The sequence below is a fragment of the Cynocephalus volans genome, chromosome 1, assembly GCF_027409185.1.
Source record: "Cynocephalus volans isolate mCynVol1 chromosome 1, mCynVol1.pri, whole genome shotgun sequence".
Taxonomy (NCBI): domain Eukaryota; kingdom Metazoa; phylum Chordata; class Mammalia; order Dermoptera; family Cynocephalidae; genus Cynocephalus; species Cynocephalus volans.
The window spans coordinates 103,161,148-103,181,672 of NC_084460.1; the positions used below are offsets into that span (position 1 = coordinate 103,161,148).

At 38.0% G+C, this 20,525-nt stretch overlaps 1 protein-coding gene across 2 annotated transcripts in view; it reads left to right on the forward strand.

The window, feature by feature from the left end:
- Positions 1-20,525, forward strand: part of KCNMB2 (potassium calcium-activated channel subfamily M regulatory beta subunit 2) — a 272,703-nt gene that overhangs the window by 235,953 nt on the left and 16,225 nt on the right. For both annotated transcript variants that reach the window (XM_063113316.1, XM_063113317.1), the window contains exons 2-3: positions 3,601-3,723; positions 19,004-19,174. In XM_063113316.1, the coding sequence (XP_062969386.1) occupies positions 3,668-3,723; positions 19,004-19,174 (227 nt within the window). In that variant the 5' untranslated portion in view covers positions 3,601-3,667. The remainder of the gene's footprint in view (positions 1-3,600; positions 3,724-19,003; positions 19,175-20,525) is intronic.

Here is a 20,525-nt window from a genome sequence, read left to right on the forward strand (position 1 = left end):
ATTCATTCTTCTCATCAGCACATGGATCATTCTCCAAGATAGATCACATATTAGGTCACAAATCAAGTCTCAATAAATTCAAAAAAATTGGAATTATCCCATGTATCTTCTCAGACCACAATGGATTAAAACTAGAAATTAATAACAAACAAAACTCTGGAAACTATACAAACACATGGAAATTAAACAGCATTCTACTTAATGACATATGGGTCCAAGAAGAAATCAAGCAGGAAATCAAAAAGTTTATTGAAACTAATGGAAACAATGATACATCATACCAAAACCTGTGGGATACTGCAAAAGCAGTATTGAGGGGAAAATTTATTGCATTAAATGCTCACTTCAGAAGAATGGAAAGATGGCAAGTGAACAACCTAACACTTCACCTTAAAGAACTAGAAAAACAAGAACAATCCAAACCTAAAGTTAGCAGACGGAAAGAAATCATTAAGATCAGAGCAGAACTGAATGAAATTGAAAACCAAAAAACAATTCAAAAGATCAACGAATCAAAAAGTTGGTTTTTTGAAAAGATAAATAAAATTGACAAACCATTAGCATGGCTAACAAAAAAAAGAAGAGAGAAGACTCAAATAACAAAAATTAGAAATGAAAAAGGCGATATTACAACTGATTCATCTGAAATACAAGGAATCATTCGAGACTACTATAAACAACTATACGCCAACAAATTTGAAAATCTGGAGGAAATGGATAAATTTCTGGACACACACAAGCTCCCAAAACTGAACCGTGAAGACGTAGAAAATTTGAACAGACCAATAACAATAAAGGAGATTGAAGCTGTTATCAGAAGGCTCCCAACAAAGAAAAGCCCAGGACCAGATGGATTCACAGCAGAATTTTACCAAACATTCAAAGAGGAATTGACACCGATTCTTTACAAACTATTCCAAAAGATTGAAACGGACGCAAATCTCCCAAACTCATTCTATGAAGCAAACATCATCCTGATACCAAAACCAGGTAAAGATATAACCAAAAAAGAAAACTACAGGCCGATATCCTTGATGAATATAGATGCAAAAATCCTCACTAAAATACTAGCAAACAGAATACAGCAACACATACAAAAAATTATTCATCACGATCAAGTGGGATTCATCCCAGGGATGCAAGGTTGGTTCAACATACGCAAATCAATAAATGTGATACACCATATTAATAAACTCAAACACAAGGACCATATGATCATCTCTATAGATGCTGAAAAAGCATTTGATAAAGTTCAACACTCATTCATGACAAAGACCCTCTATAAGTTAGGTATAGAGGGAAAGTATCTCAACATAATTAAAGCCATATATGACAAACCCACTGCCAATATCATCCTGAATGGGGAAAAGCTGAAAGCTTTTCCTTTAAGAACAGGCACCAGACAAGGATGCCCACTCTCACCACTCCTATTCAACATAGTGTTGGAAGTACTAGCCAGAGCAATCAGAGAAGAGAAGGAAATAAAGGGCATCCAGATTGGAAAAGATGAAGTCAAACTGTCCCTGTTTGCAGATGACATGATCCTATATATCGAACAGCCTAAAACCTCTACAAAAAAACTGTTGGAATTGATAAATGATTTCAGCACAGTAGCAGGATACAAAATCAACACACAAAAATCAGTAGCATTTCTTTTCTCCAATAGTGAACATGCAGAACGAGAAATCAAGAAAGCCTGCCCATTTACAATAGCCACCAAAAAAATAAAATACTTAGGAATTGAGTTAACCAAGGAGGTGAAAAATCTCTATAATGAGAACTACAAACCACTGCTGAGAGAAATTAGAGAGGATACAAGAAGATGGAAAGATATTCCATGCTCTTGGATTGGAAGAATCAACATAGTGAAAATGTCCATACTACCCAAAGTGATATACAAATTCAATGCAATCCCCATCAAAATTCAAAAGACATTTTTCTCAGAAATGGAAAAAACTATTCAGACATTTATATGGAACAATAAAAGACCACGAATAGCCAAAGCAATGCTCAGCAAAAAAAATAAAGCTGGAGGCATAACACTACCTGACTTTAAGCTATACTACAAAGCTATAATAACCAAAACAGTATGGTACTGGCATAAAAACAGACACACTGACCAATGGAATAGAATAGAGAATCCAGAAATCAACCCACACACTTACTGCCATCTGATCTTTGACAAAGGCACCAAGCCTATTCACTGGGGAAGGGACTGCCTCTTCAGCAAGTGGTGCTGGGATAACTGGATATCGATATGCAGGAGAATGAAACTAGATCCATACCTCTCACCGTATACTAAAATCAACTCAAAATGGATTAAGGATTTAAATATACACCCTGAGACAATAAAACTTCTTAAAGAAAACATAGGAGAAACACTTCAGGAAATAGGACTGGGCACAGACTTCATGAATACGACCCCAAAAGCACGGGCAACCAAAGGAAAAATAAACAAATGGGATTATATCAAACTAAAAAGCTTCTGCACAGCAAAAGAAACAATTAAAAGAGTTAAAAGACAACCAACAGAGTGGGAGAAAATATTTGCAAAATATACATCTGACAAAGGATTAATATCCAGAATATATAAGGAACTCAAACAACTTTACAAGAAGAAAACAAGCAACCCAATTAAAAAATGGGCAAAAGAGCTAAGTAGGCATTTCTCTAAGGAAGATATCCAAATGGCCAACAGACATATGAAAAAATGCTCAACATCACTCAGCATCCGGGAAATGCAAATCAAAACCACATTGAGATACCATCTAACCCCAGTTAGGATGGCTAAAATCCAAAAGACTATGAACGATAAATGCTGGCGAGGCTGCGGAGAAAAAGGAACTCTCATACATTGTTGGTGGGACTGCAAAATGGTGCGGCCTCTATGGAAAATGGTATGGAGGTTCCTTAAACAATTGCAAATAGATCTACCATACGACCCAGCCATCCCAGTGTTGGGAATATACCCAGAGGAATGGAAATCATCAAGTCGAAGGTATACCTGTTCCCCAATGTTCATCGCAGCACTCTTTACAATAGCCAAGAGTTGGAACCAGCCCAAATGCCCATCATCAGATGAGTGGATATGGAAAATGTGGTACATCTACACAATGGAATACTACTCAGCTATAAAAACGAATGAAATACTGCCATTTGCAACAACATGGATGGACCTCGAGAGAATTATATTAAGTGAAACGAGTCAGGCACAGAAAGAGAAAGACCACATGTTCTCACTTATTGGTGGGAGCTAAAAATTAATATATAAATTCACACACACACATACACACATACACACACAAACCGGGGGGGGGGGGAGAAGATATAACAACCACAATTATTTGAAGTTGATACAACAAACAAACAGAAAGGACATGGTTGGGGGGAGGGGGGGAGGGAGAAGGGAGGGAGGTTTTGGTGATGGGGAGCATTAATCAGCTACAATGTATATCGACAAAATAAAATTTAAAAAAAAAAAAAAAAAAAAACCTGGTGTCATTTAAGAGAGTCAGTACATTCAGAGCTATTGGTAGCTGTTAATGGGGAGTTCCTGAGACTTGAAGTAATGGATTTAACTTCTGTCTGTACCTCTTCTAGGTCTTTTTACCATTCCTCCAGGACTTCCACCGTAAGGAAAGAAGCCCCTGGACCAACACCCTCTAAGATGTTTATATGGACCAGTGGCCGGACCTCTTCATCTTACAGACACGATGAGAAAAGGTAAATGTATTGGGACTCCGTGAGCTTTTCAGAAACACTTACTCTGACTATCCAGTGAGGATGAACAACAGGAAAGCATCAGGCAAATGAGCTTTATGTTTTGCCATTTGCGGATGGACCCTGCACTGAAGGACTAGGGCTTCAGACACATTGGCCTTCCTCCTCCTTGCACCTGACATGCTTATTCCTACCACCACATAGCTTTGCAAAGGCTGTCCTCTGTCAGAAACGCCCTTCACGTGCACATACGCACCCACGTTTCACTTAGCTGACTCCAGCTCTGCCTTCAGATATCCGATCAGAACCCAGCCCCACCTTCCTCTTTACTCAGAGTTTGTGTTTTATTCTCTACTGAATTGCCAGCACCTAGCACTGTACCATAATTAAGGTAACCTAACATATTACAAAGCATTTGGAAAATCAAGAAGTGAAAAACATCTACTATGTGCCAGGTATAATAGATGCTCAATAAATACTGACCAAAGTGATGAAACTTGCACAGCAGGGAAGGAAAGCAGAAACTATGAGAGGATGCAGAGAGAATGGACAAATACACGGAACCCTCAAAATCCTTGCTAGAGTAGCCTGGGGAGAGGGGGGAGATATGGGGAAATAAGAAGGAAAATTAACGGGCAAAGATAATGTTAATGAAAGACAAAATGACAATTATGCATCTCAATCCAGTACTCTCACTTGGGTTTAGGGAGTAATTGTGTTCATAAAATTCTCTAGCCAGTTTTTAAATATTTAGTTTCTTTCCATTTGTTTTCTTCTTCTGAGTCTCTCTCCTTCTCCTTGACCTTGTACTATTACTTGGGTTGGGTGAAGCTAAATTTGAAACATAATTGCCTTTACCAGCATATTGCAACTTAAGCAAGTAGCACATCAGGCAGAATCTGATAGAAATCAGGACTGATAAATGGTGCTGGGCACAGAAGGACCTGTGGGAGGTTTACCTGAATATTGTTTTAAGAGTTGGTGATTTTATTTTACCTTTCAAAACCAGAATTGCCCTACAGATAAAAACCCTTTGAAAAATTCCAAAAGCAAAGTTGTTCTTCACAATAATTATATATTATGGCAAAAATCTGGAAGCCGCTTCAATAGTAACGGTAGAAAATCTGTTAAATAAATCTTAGAATGTAATATATCACTTAGTACTTTAAAATGCTTTGATATTATATTAACTAAAAAACGAAAGTTGAAAAATTACATGCAAACCATAATTGCAGCCACAAAAAAATATACATAGGCAAAAGCTTGGAAGGAAAAGCATGTTTTTCACTTCCTTATTTTCTAAATTCTTTGTAATATGTTATGTTACCTTAATTATTGAAAAAATAATCATATGATGTTTAAGTAAAATTACAGCCCAACAAGCAACCAGTGTTCAAACAAAGACCCAGTGCTCATCATAACACAAAGCAGATCAACTGAAAATTTACTTTCTTTATTACTAGGTTTTCACATGCCTTTTCTCAGTGCTTAATAAATTATTTTTCATTTGCTTTCGAGTTGAATCATCTTTCAGCAAGATCTTTAGTGTAACACTCTAAAATGTCATGTGTTATTTCAAAACTTCACATTTTGTATGTAATTTTCTCATTTCCTTAAAAAGAAAATTCCACTACCAGTGAAAGTGCAGAAGGGCAGAGAGTTAGCCCTGTAGCTCAGGGGCCAGAACCAAATCCCAGGGTTTTGCTGCCCTAAAGGAATATTATGTCTATCAATGGCCAGCCCTCCTGAAATTCTGAAGACTTTATCAGAGCAAGTGAAGTGTAATATATTTGTTTCATCTTCTATTTATTTTTCTCAAATAATTTAATTTAATACATTTTGCTTTTTTCTTTACGAACAAAGGAATTAACATTGAAGAAGCAATTACTGTATACTGAACATTTTATGTAAAAGTTTTTCTTAATATATCAGATAGAGATTATTATGCCCATTTTACAAATGAGGAAGCTGAGGCTCAGAGATTTTAAATAGCTTCCAGGCATCCGACAACTAGCCAGTGATGGAATCAGGCTTTGAACCCAAGCTGGTGCTCTCTGCCCTGCACTCCAAGGCCTGCTCAGGCTCTTGTCAAACATGAGATATTTGGAGCAGCAGTGAATGGCCAAGCCCACAAGGGGAAAATTGCATTAAAATAGAATTGAAAATTACACACCAAAGGAGGTAATAAACATGGGACTATGATATATTGGCAAAATTTGTGGAGTTTTAAAAGGAGCAAATGATTATCTTTGTATTCTACATCAGTAAGATTCCATGAACTCTTAAATTACTACTTTCATATTTTTATTTTTAAAGGATGATTTCAGTAACTATGGGATTTACAATAGTTAAGACATTGACTATAAAGAAATCATTTTCAGCAAGCTTTATTTATAGGATGGGGGTGCCAAAGTTTATGAAATCAGTCTGCATGGCTTTGGCCTACAAAGTTAGAGGAGGTAAATGAAAAACAGCCAATGAATACAAGCAGTCATATCTACCAGTAAGCCAGTGTCCTTAGTTTAACATCGGTTCATTTGCCTGTACCTCTTTCTTGACCACACTTCAGCTTTACTGCCTAACTCACAAACTCTTGGAAGGTAAGACTCAGATTTTAAAACTGACTCTGAGCAGGATCTTTTGTTCTGCTTAAGAGGCTTTTGTGGTAGCAGTAATCACAATGATAATGAAGATGATGATGGCTGATAATGAATCTAGATAATTAAGGCCCTCAAGTTAATTATTTGGAAATAAATTAACTAGATTGTCTGACAGCACGGCCCAAAATTGCTGGTAATTGTTCCATCTTCAGTTTCTTCTCATTCTGCAAACGTGGCTTCTGTACGTGCCCAGCTTCTTCAGCTGTATTCCCAAACTCCACACCACACCGCCCCTTCCCAAGACCACAGCCAAACTTGTCAGGATATCAGATTCCCTGGGAGTCCTCAAATGGTGGAACACACAAAGGACAGGCAGAGCAAATAAATGGAAGGAAAAGTTTAACCAAAAATGCTAAAACCAAATGTTTTATTGCTCAGAAGTCAAAGTTGATTTTACTCTTTTTTCATTATTTTAATTCAAAGTGAACCCTTTTCCTGATCATCTGCTATGTGCAAAATACTGGTTTCTATCCTCATCCTCCATTCTACAAGCCCAAAAATATGAAGAAATATTTTTTCTTCTCTGAGCAAACTTCTTTGTTAGGTAAATTGCAAGTGACAAAATAAAATAACAGCAGAATAACTAATTTAGAAATTAAAAAAGAGAGAGGTATTGAGCTAAGGTCATTACAGACTGAGTGTTTATCAAACACTTTGGATTATTTTTATTAAATATTGAACCAATACAAAGGAACACTTATTACATATGCTAACATACAGAGAATGATGCGAACATCTGAGTACTTATCACTTAGCTTAAAAAATAAAACAATCACAATTTTTGAAGCTGTTGAGGATGCTTTTCTTGTACCATTCTACTCCCTATTCCACCCCCACCCAGAGATAATCACCATCCTAAATTTTGTTTATCATTCTCTTGCTTTTCTTCATGAGTCTATCACATTTGAATCCTTAAACAATATATTGTTTACTTCGAAATATTTGGAAACTGTATGTAAATGGAATCATGCCATATTTATTGTTCTGCAAATTGCTTTTTTCACCAAACATTATGTTGCTGTGATTTATCTATGTTCACGTAAGTAGCTGTAGTTCATTTCCTCTGCTGTGTCAAGAATACTGTTACACAAATTTACTACCATTTATTCATCCAGTTTACTGCTATTGCACATTTGCATTTGTTGAGCTCTTTTACCTACCTTTAATCCTGCCGGCTGGGCCAATTGTTGAGCTAGGGCCGGGTCTGGAGCTGATAGACCCCTCAAGCCCATTCACAGACTGGGTCACAAACCCTTCACACTCAGGTCTATGACCTAGGTAACTGGCCAACAGGTCCTTGGAAGCCATAGGTTCAAGAGCATGGCCGTGGGCAGACGCCTGAGGCAATCAACGCCAGCCAAATTGCGGCCACGCGCATGCACAATAACTCCACCCACACACAACTTGTTTACAAAGAATGTGCTGCACCACCCCCAACGGGACCTAAGGTGAGGGGGCCTGATTAAATTATTCTATTTTTCCAACCACATTTATTTCCAGTTCTTTTGTCATTCCCAACAATACTGCTATAACACTTTTTGTGCATGTGTCCTTGTACATGTGCATAAACATTTCTTAAGATATATACCTAACACGGGAATGTTTGGTTGAAAAGTATGCACAGCTTCAGTTTTGCCAGGTAATGCCAACGCTTTCCCAACAGCCATACATGTAATTCCCATTGCTCTACAGCCTCACCTAAAGTTTTCAGATTTTTAATTTTCTTCAATCCAGAGAGTATTATCATTTTAATTCTCATTTCTCAGATTAGTAATGAAATAGAGCCTACTTTTTTAGTCCTTTTGTTTAAATATTTGGCCCACTTTTCTACTGTATTGTTTGTCTTTTTCTTACTGATTCATAGGAATTCTTTATGAAAGTCTATATTAATTCTTTGCTATATGTATGCAAATAGCTTCTCCTAGTTTATGACTTATCTTTTCACTTTATGATATATTTTGATGAACATATGTTTTTAATTTTAATGTTCTAAATTAGCACTTTTTTGAACATTTGAAATCCCTTCCTACTTCAAGTTCAAAAGGATATTCTCCTGTACAGTTTTCTAAAAATTCTGTAGCTTTGCCTTTCACGATTAAGTCTTTAATCATCAGGAATTGACTTTTGTGTGGAGTGTGAAGTAGGCATCCAATTTTTTTTTTCTATATAGAAAACCAATCACCCCAGTACCATTTATAGGAGAGTTTATTCTTTCCTTATTGATCTAAAAACACACGTGTCATATATTACACCTCCATATATGCACGATATGTTTTTGGATTTTACTCTGTTCTAGTCAGTTATCTCTACCTCAGAGAAACACCACACTTGAGTTTACAAACTTCAGCATTGTAATATATCTTGGTATCTAACAGGGCAAGCCACCCATCTTGTTCTTTTGTAATCAAAAGTGTATTTGTTGATCTTACCATTTGCACTTCCATGTAAATTTCAGAATCAGCTTGCCAAGTCACACCTACCATACTTCCTCAAAAAACTCTTGATTTTTATGGAAATTTTATGAAATCTATTAATTAATTTGTGGTAAAATTTACATCTTTATGTTACCAAGTCTTTCTCGGTATGAATACAATTCATCTCTACAATGACTTAGGCCTTTTCTGATAAAATTCTTCTGATAAAGTTTTATCATTTCTGCAAAAAAGACTTGCACATAGTTCGTTAGATTTATTCCTAAGTACTCTCTATTCTAATATTTAAATTACAATTTCTATCTTTGCAGGTATATAAAAAGCAATTGTGTTTTGTATATCAATTTTTTCAACAACTATGCTAAATCTTCTTATTATCAGTTTATCTGTAGATTCTTTTGTATTTTCTTCATAATTATATTATTATTGATTACAAGGTTTTTTCCTTTATCGGTAAATATACCACTCATTTTTTTTTTGTCTTATTATACTAGGTAGTAAATTTGTAAGTGTTGAATTAAACAGGTGATAGTGAACACCTTTTCTTTGTTCCTGCTCATAAAGTGGATTCTTTCAACAGTTCACCATTAAGTATCAAATTTACTATAGGTACTTCCTCTATAACACTTATTGCATTAAAGATGTTTCTATCTATTTCTAATTTGATAAGAGTGTTTATCATGAATAGCTGTTAAATTTTATCAAATATGTTTCTCTACATTTATTACAGTATCATTATGAACCTTTAATATGTTTATGTAATATATTACATTAATAGATAATCAAATGATGACCAAAGTTATATTCCTGGGATAACCCCAACTTGATCATGATATGTTTTCTATATATTTCTAGATTTAGTGAGCTAACTTGTTTTTTATACTTTTGCATTTATGTTTATGAGTGAGATTGGCCTGTAATTTTCCTTTTTGTGTTGCTCTGATTTGCTTTTGCTATCAAAATTTGCCAACCTCATAAATAGGTTGGGTAGCATGCCATCTTCTATACTCTGGAATACTCTTCTTCCGTATTCTGGAATGATTTGTATAATATAGATAGAGCTGAGCTATAAATCATCAGAGCCTGGTGGTTTCCATTTTGGTGTTTCTATTTTAATTAATGATTCAATTTTTAATGATGTTAAATATTAAAGTTTTTTAGTTATTTCTGAATCAATTTCAGTGAGTTATATATTTGTAAAAATTTTGCTATATATTTGGTAAGTTATGTACTTCAAAGTTTTTAAATGTCTTCTTAGAAGGTTGTTTGAAATATCCTCTTTCCGGTCCATGTAGTTATGATTTTTAATTCCTGATATTTATTTGGGCCTTCTCTATTTTTTTCTTGATCAGTCTTGTCAGAGGCTTGTGTATTTCACTAACTAGGCTTTTCAAAAAATTAACCTTTGAATTCGTTGATCCTTTAAAATAGTTTATCTTCTATTTCATTTATTTCTGGTCATATTTATTATCTTCTTCCTTATACTTTCTTTTAGTATATTCTGTTAATCTTTATAATTTCCTAAATTGGGTGCCTCACACATTAATTTTCAGACTTTCTTCTTATCTAACATAAGCATCTATTGCTTAGCAGCATCCCACTAGTTTCTCTATGCATTTTTCATAGCATCCAATTCTAAATACTTCCTAATTTCTATCAGACTTTATTCTATCACCCATGAGTTCTTTGTCTCAAAGTCTCTTTAGGTTATAAGGATAGCCTAACTTATCTGAGAAATTCACATGATTTTTTATTTCCTTCTATATTTTGCACTACAGGCTTTTATAAAATTAATATGTTAATGAATCAGGTAAAAGCAAATAAGAATTAAAATATTAAAAATGTCATTAAAAAGTATGTGATCTGACAAGCTAGAAGCAGGATTAAAAAGAAATAACTCCTGCTTTTCTTTTCATAATTTTGCTCTCACCTTTGGTGTCTTATCCATAAAACATAGGCCATAATATTACAAGACTTCCTGAGAAGTTCCATGGATTAATAATTTGACAATAACATTAGATTCATGGACAAAAATCCTCATGTTAATGATTGTAGTAAGTATGATTGTTATTTGTTCCCAAACTCTACAGCACATTGCTCCCAATGGAATATACACGTTAAGAAACTGAAAAGAGAATAATAATTAAACTAATCAAGTTAGATTATAAAATATATACCTACTAGCTCAAGGAAAATTTATGACATCTGGAACTAGTAGAAGATGAGGATATACATATGAAGAAGCACATCCCAAAAACGTGGAAGGCTTTGGCGGACAGAAGGCAGAACGATGGCCGTATTCATCAATGTCATGCCCACCCTGCCTTATGAAATAGCAGGCGGGTTTCTCCTGGGGCAGAAATGCACATCAGCTCTGCTCCTTTTAGCTCAAAAGCACTCAGCAATACATCGTCCCACAGGTTTACCCTTATGGGATCTAACGGAATGGCACTTTTCCTTGAAGTCTGGAAACTAGAGCTCTCAGTGCCTGGAAAGTTTGAAATTTTTCTGGAAGGAGTTCTAAATTTGTTGGTAGTAGAGTCCAATAGATGCTGATGGGAACAGCCTAGAGTTTGTTCTAGCTACGGTTTCCTGATTTATTTGGTTTTAATTGACCATTCAGCCTCCCTATGCTAGCTGCCTCACAACCTATGCTTATTGTAGCCACTTCTAGTCCACATAAAGGGATCGAAATTTGTGAGCTTGATTAATGCAAGAGACTGAACCTACAAAGATGAGTGTGGTCTCTCTCTAACTCTTGAGCAGCTCAGTATTCATTAGGCCAGAGAGGTGCAAATATAAATATTTGGTATGTTAAGTATTATATGTAAGGTACTGAAGAGTTCTCAGTCACTTAATTTCAGATATACTTAGTTCTTCACTACTAATTCATATCTTCCCTACTTCTCTTTCCTGTGCCCACCAGGCACCATCTCACCTCTGACAGCTTCAGGACCCTTCGCAGACTTGTCTTCCTGTCATTTCCATGTTCCAGTACCCAGGCTGTATTTCATTTCTCTGACTACCTAGAGAGTCTCATTAAAACTCAGTGTTAATTGTTAGTTCTGAACACAAATGAGGCCTAGATCTAAATCTTCATCTCCTCTGCCACTTCTTTTTCTAAGCCTTCTTTATCAAATACCTGAAACATTGGGAGAGTTTCAGAATCAGTCTCTTTGACTCCAGATGTAAACCTTTTAATCAAGCAACCACACTAACATGAGTGATCTTTCTAAAGTACTCGTCGGATCGCTGTACATGCTTAAATTCTTTTAATGGCCCTAACTTCAGAAGATACACAAGATTCTTCATCTCTGGCCCCTGCCTAAGAAATCAAGCCACTGCATACCACCCCCCACCCACCAGATCCTGGGACCCAGCCACACTCAGCTACCATGATTCTCTCACATTCTGCCTGGATACTCTTCCCCTTCTCAATTGTTTGCTCATCCAAGACTCACTTCAGTCTCATAGGACCCTTAACCATTGCCACTTAAATCAAGTTATGACCCCCAACCAGCAGGCTTCCAAACCACCTTCATGCTTATAAATCATAGCCCTGGGTCAATTCATCTACCACTGATCCACTGAATGTCTTTCAGGGAATGCCTGATAGAGTAATAGCCAATTTGCCTGAAGCCACTTTGCCAAAGAATTCATTTCCCAATCAGTCATTACAGAACTACATAGTTCTGTAATGATAGACATTAAATGGGTTAGCAAAGATTAAAACGATTGCAAGGGGCCCAGATTTAGGACCATCAGACTCTCCCTCTGTCTCTCAATCTATGTAACCACTGTCTCTCTATCTCTCTGCCCCTTTGTCTTTCCCTCTCTGTGTCCCAAACACGTCTCTGTCCCAGTCACCTCTCTGTGTCCAATCTCCCCTTCCCTCTGTACCCTGGTCCTCCCCCCACCCCCACCCTGGGCATGACCTCTTGCTGTCTCTGTTCCCTAGTCTCCCCTCCTCTGCTCCTTGGTTCCCTATTCTGTAGATCAGCAGACCAGACTGTGTGTTTCGCTGATTCTCCTCTTCAGCTTTTCCCCAGCAGAGGGTCCTACCATTCTTACCCAGATCCCTCCTGTTGCATTGCAATTAATTACAGGACCAGAGCAGAGGCAAACTAAGCATTGGGTAAAATGATGTTATAAGGACAAAATAAAAACTGTTCAACTAAAACTTCACAGAATCTTCAAAAACTTATTTTAAAAAATCTCATCCAAAATCAATTACCATAACCTTCATAAATGACTTTTAAAAATCAAATTTTGGTTAGCTGATAAAATCAAAGTGGTCATAATGTGAAATTTGCCACGAGAATTTCAATGATTCTAAAATGTTAGCAAAATAGCAAATGACTCTAAAAAGGATTTGAAAAAATATCAGTATAAACTGAAAGGCTCCCACATGAAATGCTAAATTTTTTTATATGTCTTAGAAGAATATATTCACACACATATTCAAGACAGATATATCTGTGAATGTATTCATAAGAAGATGTTTATAAAGAGACTAAGCCTCCCTAGACAATTTAGCTTTTAAAACAAAAATCAAACCAGACTTAAAATACTGCTAAGGAGAATATATTTATAAGAAGAATATACTTTATGACTGAATGAATTTTTTAAATAGTCTTAAAATATTTATAAGAACAATTTATCCATATTCATTTACTATATTTAAAACAATACTCCTTAAAATAAGTCTTTGTTAAATCTGTGTGGTTAAAGTAAGCAAATTATTCATTTAGGAAACGGATCCTTCAATGAATTAGGTTTTGGTGAATCAGCCATTCAGAAACTGATCCCCTGGCAAACACCCTCAGCATCCCGGTTTGCTTCCCTCTTGTGCACTCTCTAGGCAGTCTCCTTGCCCTGCGTTGCCGTGACTGGTGTCTCACGCAGCTCCTGCAGGACACCACGTCTCATTCACTTTGTATCCCCACAACTTAGCACACTGTGTTTCATCTTATGAAAACTTAGAAATGTTGACTAATGAATAAACAAACGAATTCATAAATGGCCTATACCCTGCCTTAACCTGAACACTTTTCTCCCTGTAGGATAGATACCAAGGGAATCTGAATTTAAATGGGCAAAGGCCAAGGAGAACATCTTTCTTGAACTTTTTACTCTTTATATCCATATTTGTATATACCTACCTTCATAAATAACCTGCATATGAATTATAGGCTGAGTCCTAATAGCAAACTTTAAGAAACTATCCAAATATGGAGCTTGAAATAAAATTGTGCTGTATACTATTGCTTGGGATAAAAAATGAAGCTTTATTAGACAACTGAAATGTCTTTTGTTCACAAGATATTTATCACAAAGGCTTTTGTTATACATGAATTTGCTCTGTAGATTTGTGAATACCCTCATTCTCCAAAAGGATTTGGACAGAATGCTGCCTATATATGTGGTAAAGACTGCACTTATGTAATATTTGTTATTGTCAGCATGTATAAATGTTGACTTTTATCCATCATATTGATTCATGGTTCAACATGAAACCAAGATTACCTCAACAGAGCTTAAACATACTGCCCTGCCAGGACACACCAAGGCTAGATTCATTTCAAATGTTAAAGTCAAATTCCTGCTCTACACTTCAGTTGCACAGCACACCTATCCAAAAGTGAATTGTAGTCATGCTCCAGACTCATTTTTCTTCCTGGTCTCTCCACTTCAGTGAATGGTACTGGCCTTCATTCCCTTATTCCTCACTACCACCACCCCACCCCAACCCTTCTCACATAGATTCATAGAGAATAGGCACAAGGAGCCAACGGGGAAGTGACTTATCAGCTTTGTTAGTGGTGGCAAAGTAACACCCGAAGTACAAGGCTTCCTATGATGGTGAATGATGCTTAGGACCTAAGGCCTAAAATACAGCATCGTAATCCTTCCTCCCAGCACTGAAGACAAGTGGATGTGGAAGGGACCATCTAACTAACCCACTCAGTTGCAGGCTGTGGACCCTCCTTTCCCCAACAGGAGCTTCCTACCCACCGGCCAAGTGGAAGGCCAAGGCACACCAGGCTTAAACAAAAGGAAGTCTAAAAGGATTTTTAAAAAAAGAAAAATGATGTGCCACACATGAACAGTAACCTTCAAACTCACTCAAAAAAATAGCCCTGATTCTGGCCTATCTCACCAGATTAGTGACGCCTCCATCTGAGCCCAGGACACTAAGCTGGTGGGAAGAGATCTATAAATGTACAGCCAGCCTCTCTCTCCTTCGTAAAGTCAGCAAAAGTCCCCTCTTTGGCACTTGGAAGGAGGGAAATAAGGATCCCGCCTTACCACTCACCACCATTTCCCCAGTCATCTGAGCCAAGTACAGGGGCATAAATCTAAACTACGTCTTTTTTCTTACTTCCTCATTAGCCCCTATAGTCTATCAATCACCAAGTCCTGAATTTTATCTGCTAGATATTTCTCCACGTATGCTTTCCTCTCTACCTATCCTACCCTGATCCCATCATCCTTCCAACCCATCCCTCATCATCCTTCGCCAACACTACAGTAACAATCTCTCAATTCTCTCTGATTTAAGTCTTGTCCTATTTCTAATCACCACACAGCATCCAGAGTAATCATTCCAAAACTCAGTTCTGATCATATTACCTCTGACAGCTCCCCATTAACTACAGAATAAAGGCTCAGCTCTTTAGAATGACTTACAAAACACTTCATGACCTACCTGTCTTTCCAAACTCATCTGCCCCATTTCACCTGTTCCACACTAATCCTGGGCATATTAAAATACTTGTAGTTTCTGATACTTGTCATGCAATTGCAAGTCTCCATCCCTTTGTTCATGCAAGTCCTTCCATCTGAAGTACTCTTGACTCTTTGTCTCATTTGATTAACTCTGACTTAACCTTAAAGATTTTGTTTAAGGCATTACTCCTCCAAGAAGCCTTCCCTAATCTCAACATTTGCTCTCTGTCCTGCTTCCTCAAGGCTGGGGAAGTTGCCCATCCTCTGTACTTGCATAACACCCTGTGAATAGCTCCATCATTGAATTTACCATCCTATGTTGATATTTATTTTCATATGTATCTTCCTATTGGGCAGGGGCCATATCCCCAGGAATGAGAGGTTACCAGAGTTCAAGATAAGTTTGTGGACCTATACTGAACTCTTCGCTCTTCCAAATCATTCATTCCTTTATTTATCCAGTAATTCAATAATCAGGTATTGACAAATTCCATGGGTATGGCCCACTCCACTCATCCACTTTCGTTTTGCTGGTAATATCCTGATTTCCCAGATGCCTCTGGGGTATGTGGAAACCAATCATTTCCCCCTTTCTCTGCACATTCCAGAGCATATGAAGAACATTTGTTAACCATTTTCAAATTGTGATTTGTTTTTAAATTACCCGTTTGAATCATTTTTATATGCTTCTTGTTCTGGTGGCTTAACTGATCTCACTTTGTCTCTTTTATGGCTGTAGACTGACATAAGTGATGCTGTGTGACAGCCTAATACTCTGGAACCATGAGGCCATCGCTCCCTCCCTGCTGGCCTCCAGCTGCAGGAAATGTAAATCTCAATGGCAGCCATCAGAGCTAAATACATGTTGATAAATAATATTAGCAAAGTAACATCAGATTATTATTTTACAGCAGGTCTTTGAAGCCACTCAGATTCAGCCTGCCTCTTCCTGCCTCAGAAGTCTCCCTGCCCACTGGTTTTGGCTGCTAATGGGCACTGATTTTTTTATTCAGGTTCATAGTAGGTCAAGTTTAAAGAGCTTTGATGTGAACCCTACAATTTCCAAAGAAAATCTCAAAAAAGAACGAGGAAATGTGCAGGATGGGTGGTTGCCAGTCTATGAAGTCCAGACCAGTGTAGACAGCTAATCCTGAGGCACTGAGCTCAGAGCTCAGTAATAAAAGACATGAGTTCTCCAGGCCTTTGGCAACAATGGTGAGCAACCAAGAGCAGGTGAGGGTGGGGGGAAGCCAGAAGAACACAGCCATGAAAAGATGATGAACACAAGCCTCTACTCAGCTATGACTCTCCTGCTTATCAGGCCCATTCCTCAAGGAAAGAGTAAGATTTGTACAAATCACCTCATGAAGAGGACTTTAAAATAATAATAATAACAATAAACTAATCCATCAATTTTGCACACTAGTATGTAGATTAATAAATACTCTACCCTAAAACCTTATGGAAATATATTAAGTGCATACACACCCTCACATCTCTATAGGGAATCAAAATATTTAACAACCAGCCCAGAATTGACCAGACAATCAGAACAGATGCCAGCCATCAACACCAGTAAGGCCATCCTGGAACACAAAGCTAAATATAAACTCTGAATACACACAATTGTACAAACAACAGCCAGCCCTTCCCTCTCCTGCAAAGCTCCACATCGGATTCTACTCTGGTTCCTTTCCCAAGCAATAAGAAAGATTAGTGATAAAAATTTTAAAGGAAAATCTGAAGTTATTCTTGGGCATCTTGGCTTCTTCCTGAAGCTAAAAAAGTTACTTGAGAGTTTCCTTCTCCATTTTCAGCATTTTATTTGTCCTCTCTGTTTCCAGGCACTAAAGGCTGGCAACTTCCCTATTCCCACCACCCTGCAACCCAAAGCCACCTTCTCAAAGTAGAAACTGAGCAAGATCCCAAGCTGTTTCTGTGTCACCAGCCTTACCAGAATTCCTGGGCATTGCCTTCCCATTCATAATTCTCATGCATCTCCCCAAGCATCTAGTACCCTAGCATTTCCTCATTTTTTTTCTGCCTTCCCCTCCAGACTATTTTAAATCAAACCTTCCATTCCCAAGTTTTATACACTATTCATTTCCTCGTCATTTCTGCCCTTTAGAATTTCTTTGGAGAATAGTAGCAATTTTAGGATGTTTTGAAGCCTTGTTTCATTGAGCTGTAGCTCCCCACCCCATTTTTGAATGGAACATTTATTAAAAACTCATCTTATGTCAGTCATTCTCCTGGATAATTTACTTATGTTGTCTCATTTAACCATTACAATGCATTTAAACATCATTTCCACTTTGCAGGAAACGAGATCAGAAAGGCTAAGGAATTTGTCATTGATCACACAGCTAGTAAGAAGTGAAATCAGGTTTTGAACTCAGGAGACACTTCGACTACGATGTCATGTTCTTTCTTACCCTATGTTGCTGCTCTAAAATAAAAAACAAAAATACAGTCATCTCTCAGTATCCTGAAGGGATTGATTCCAGGATCTCCCCTCACCTCCACCATACCAAATCTGAGGATGCTCAAGTCTCTTATATAAAATGATGTCATATTTGCACATAACCCATGCATGTCCTCAGTACAACGTAAATGCTGTGTAAACAGTTGTTATATTGTATATTGTTTAGCAAATAATGATAAGAAAAAAAGTATGTACATATTCAGTACAGACTGCAACCATCCCTTTTCTTCCTCTGAATATTTTCAATCCACCAAGATGCAGAACTCAGGGACATGGAGGGAGAGAGTGTACTAATAAAACTGTCTACAGTTATGGAGTCTGGCCTTGATTTGACTGACACTAACTCACTCTATTGTTTACACATATAAGAAAAGAAGGCTGGTCACTGCTCTACATCTTCACATTGCTTATAAATCTCAAGTCAACAGAGCCTTGAGTCGGAAAAATGTAAACCAAAATAACTCTGTCTAGCATTGCTGAGGAGAAATAAAGGATTAAATTGATAGATTCCCAATATATGTTGCCATTATTTGAATTAGTGTTTTGTTAGGTATTCAGAAATTATAAAAAGAGCAATGATAAAAAGGTTAAATGGTAAAGTCAACAAACCCAAAGCATTATTTTGAGGGTTGAGAGGACTGCTTTCTATCTTTAGAACTGGGTAGAAGGATAATTAATTTACAGTTAGTCATGGGCCCCAAGATAAAGATAAAGAAGGGGGGTTTGTTTCTGCTCAGGGTTGGTGCCCATGTGCGTGTGCATGTGTTTGTGTGTGTGTATGCGTGCATGCGTGTGTGCGTGTGTGCATGTTGGGAAGCAGTGCTCGCACGCTGGGATCCAACTGCACTCAGGCAAGTTAGAAAGGCTTATCTAGGCCTCCTGACCCTAAGAAGTCATGGGCAGAAACTTGTCCACTCTGTAAGGGCTTGCTGATGTACTGTGAACCTCATGTAAGACTCTATTGTTTTCAACCTCAGAAATATTTACCAAAAAATCAGAGACCACGACCTCTTGGACAAAAGGAAAACAGTCACAGCACTGAAAGCAGGAGAGGACCGGGCCATTCTCCTGGGACTGGCCATGATGGTCTGCTCCATCATGATGTACTTCCTGCTGGGAATCACGCTGCTGCGCTCCTACCTGCAGAGGTAATGCCCGGGGTGGGATGCTGGGACGCCCCGCTTGTGTCCCTCCTCCCCCAACGCTTCATCAACCCTAAGGTCATCTTCCTCACTTTCTTTCCTAATGAAAGCCTTGAGAAGTGCCTGGAACATGATGTTCTTAATAGTGTTATCTAACAGTGATGATAAATACAGCTCTGTGTATAAACCACCTACTATGTGCCAGGGACTTTATTTCATATATTCCTTGTTTAATTCTCTTAAGTACCGTGCAAGGTAAGTACGAACACACTCATTATAAAAGTGGCAGAACTGAGGCTCAGGAGAGAGATAGTTTGGCCAGTGTCACACAGCTCTCGCACCTAGCACGTGGCGGAGCTGACATTCAACCCACAGCCTGCCAGTCCCAGTCTCTGTCCTTGCTGCTTACACCTGTCCTTCTCCCTCCTCAGTCCTTTCCCGCCCCGCCCCGCCCCTCCACGACCCTCCGCAGCAGGGGTTCTCAACTGCACGTTCCAGCTTCCTCAGAAACTTAGAAATGCTGATGCCCAGGCCCCCCACCATCCATCACCCAGAAGTTCAGATTTAATCGGTCTGAAGTGCGACCCATTGCCAGTAGCTTTTAAGGTCCTTGGGTGATTCTAATATGTTATCAAGGCTGAGAAACAGTCCTATGCATCAACTTTTTTAAATAACCAGTTCTGAATCCTTTTAATTTTAACGTTTGTCCCAGGTTTACTGGAGACAAATACATAGTGAGAGAGCAGGTGTATCCCCCACGAGAAAGCCGAGTGATAAGTCCCAACTGTTGTACGTAGACGGGACACTTTAAGCACAGGCAAGCCCAGCATGGCTATAACTAATGGGGGAGAGCCTCCCAGGGGTTCGGTTTAAAGAAACAAGACCCTTTCAAATGGAAGATTGGAGTTTCAATCCAAAAGAAAATCAAACCATTTTGTGGCATTTGTTTCTCCATCTAAATTAATACTTTCGTTTTAGAAGCAAAATCTAGCTGAAACAGTAATTTACTAAAATTAAGGCCTCATCTTTCACATTTGTGGCTGCTCTGCTCTGTTTCTCTGTTTCTCTGGTGGCCTTCAGCTGTGTGCATTGTCAGTGGAAGCACTGGTGTCTCGGGCCCCCGGTGCTCGCTGATGCCAAAACCACTTTCAGAGCCTGGCATCTGCTTAGAACCATCTGAGAATTTTTTCCTCATTGCAGAAGCAAAATCTGACCTTTCGTCTTTCAGGAACATACAATTTGCCACAGCAGAGGGGATCTTATCTAGCCTCTGGCATAAAACTTCACACATGCAAAGGGACGGGGGAGCTGTGAATGCATGTCCAGCAGAAGAAAAGAGTATTAATCTGCAAACAAA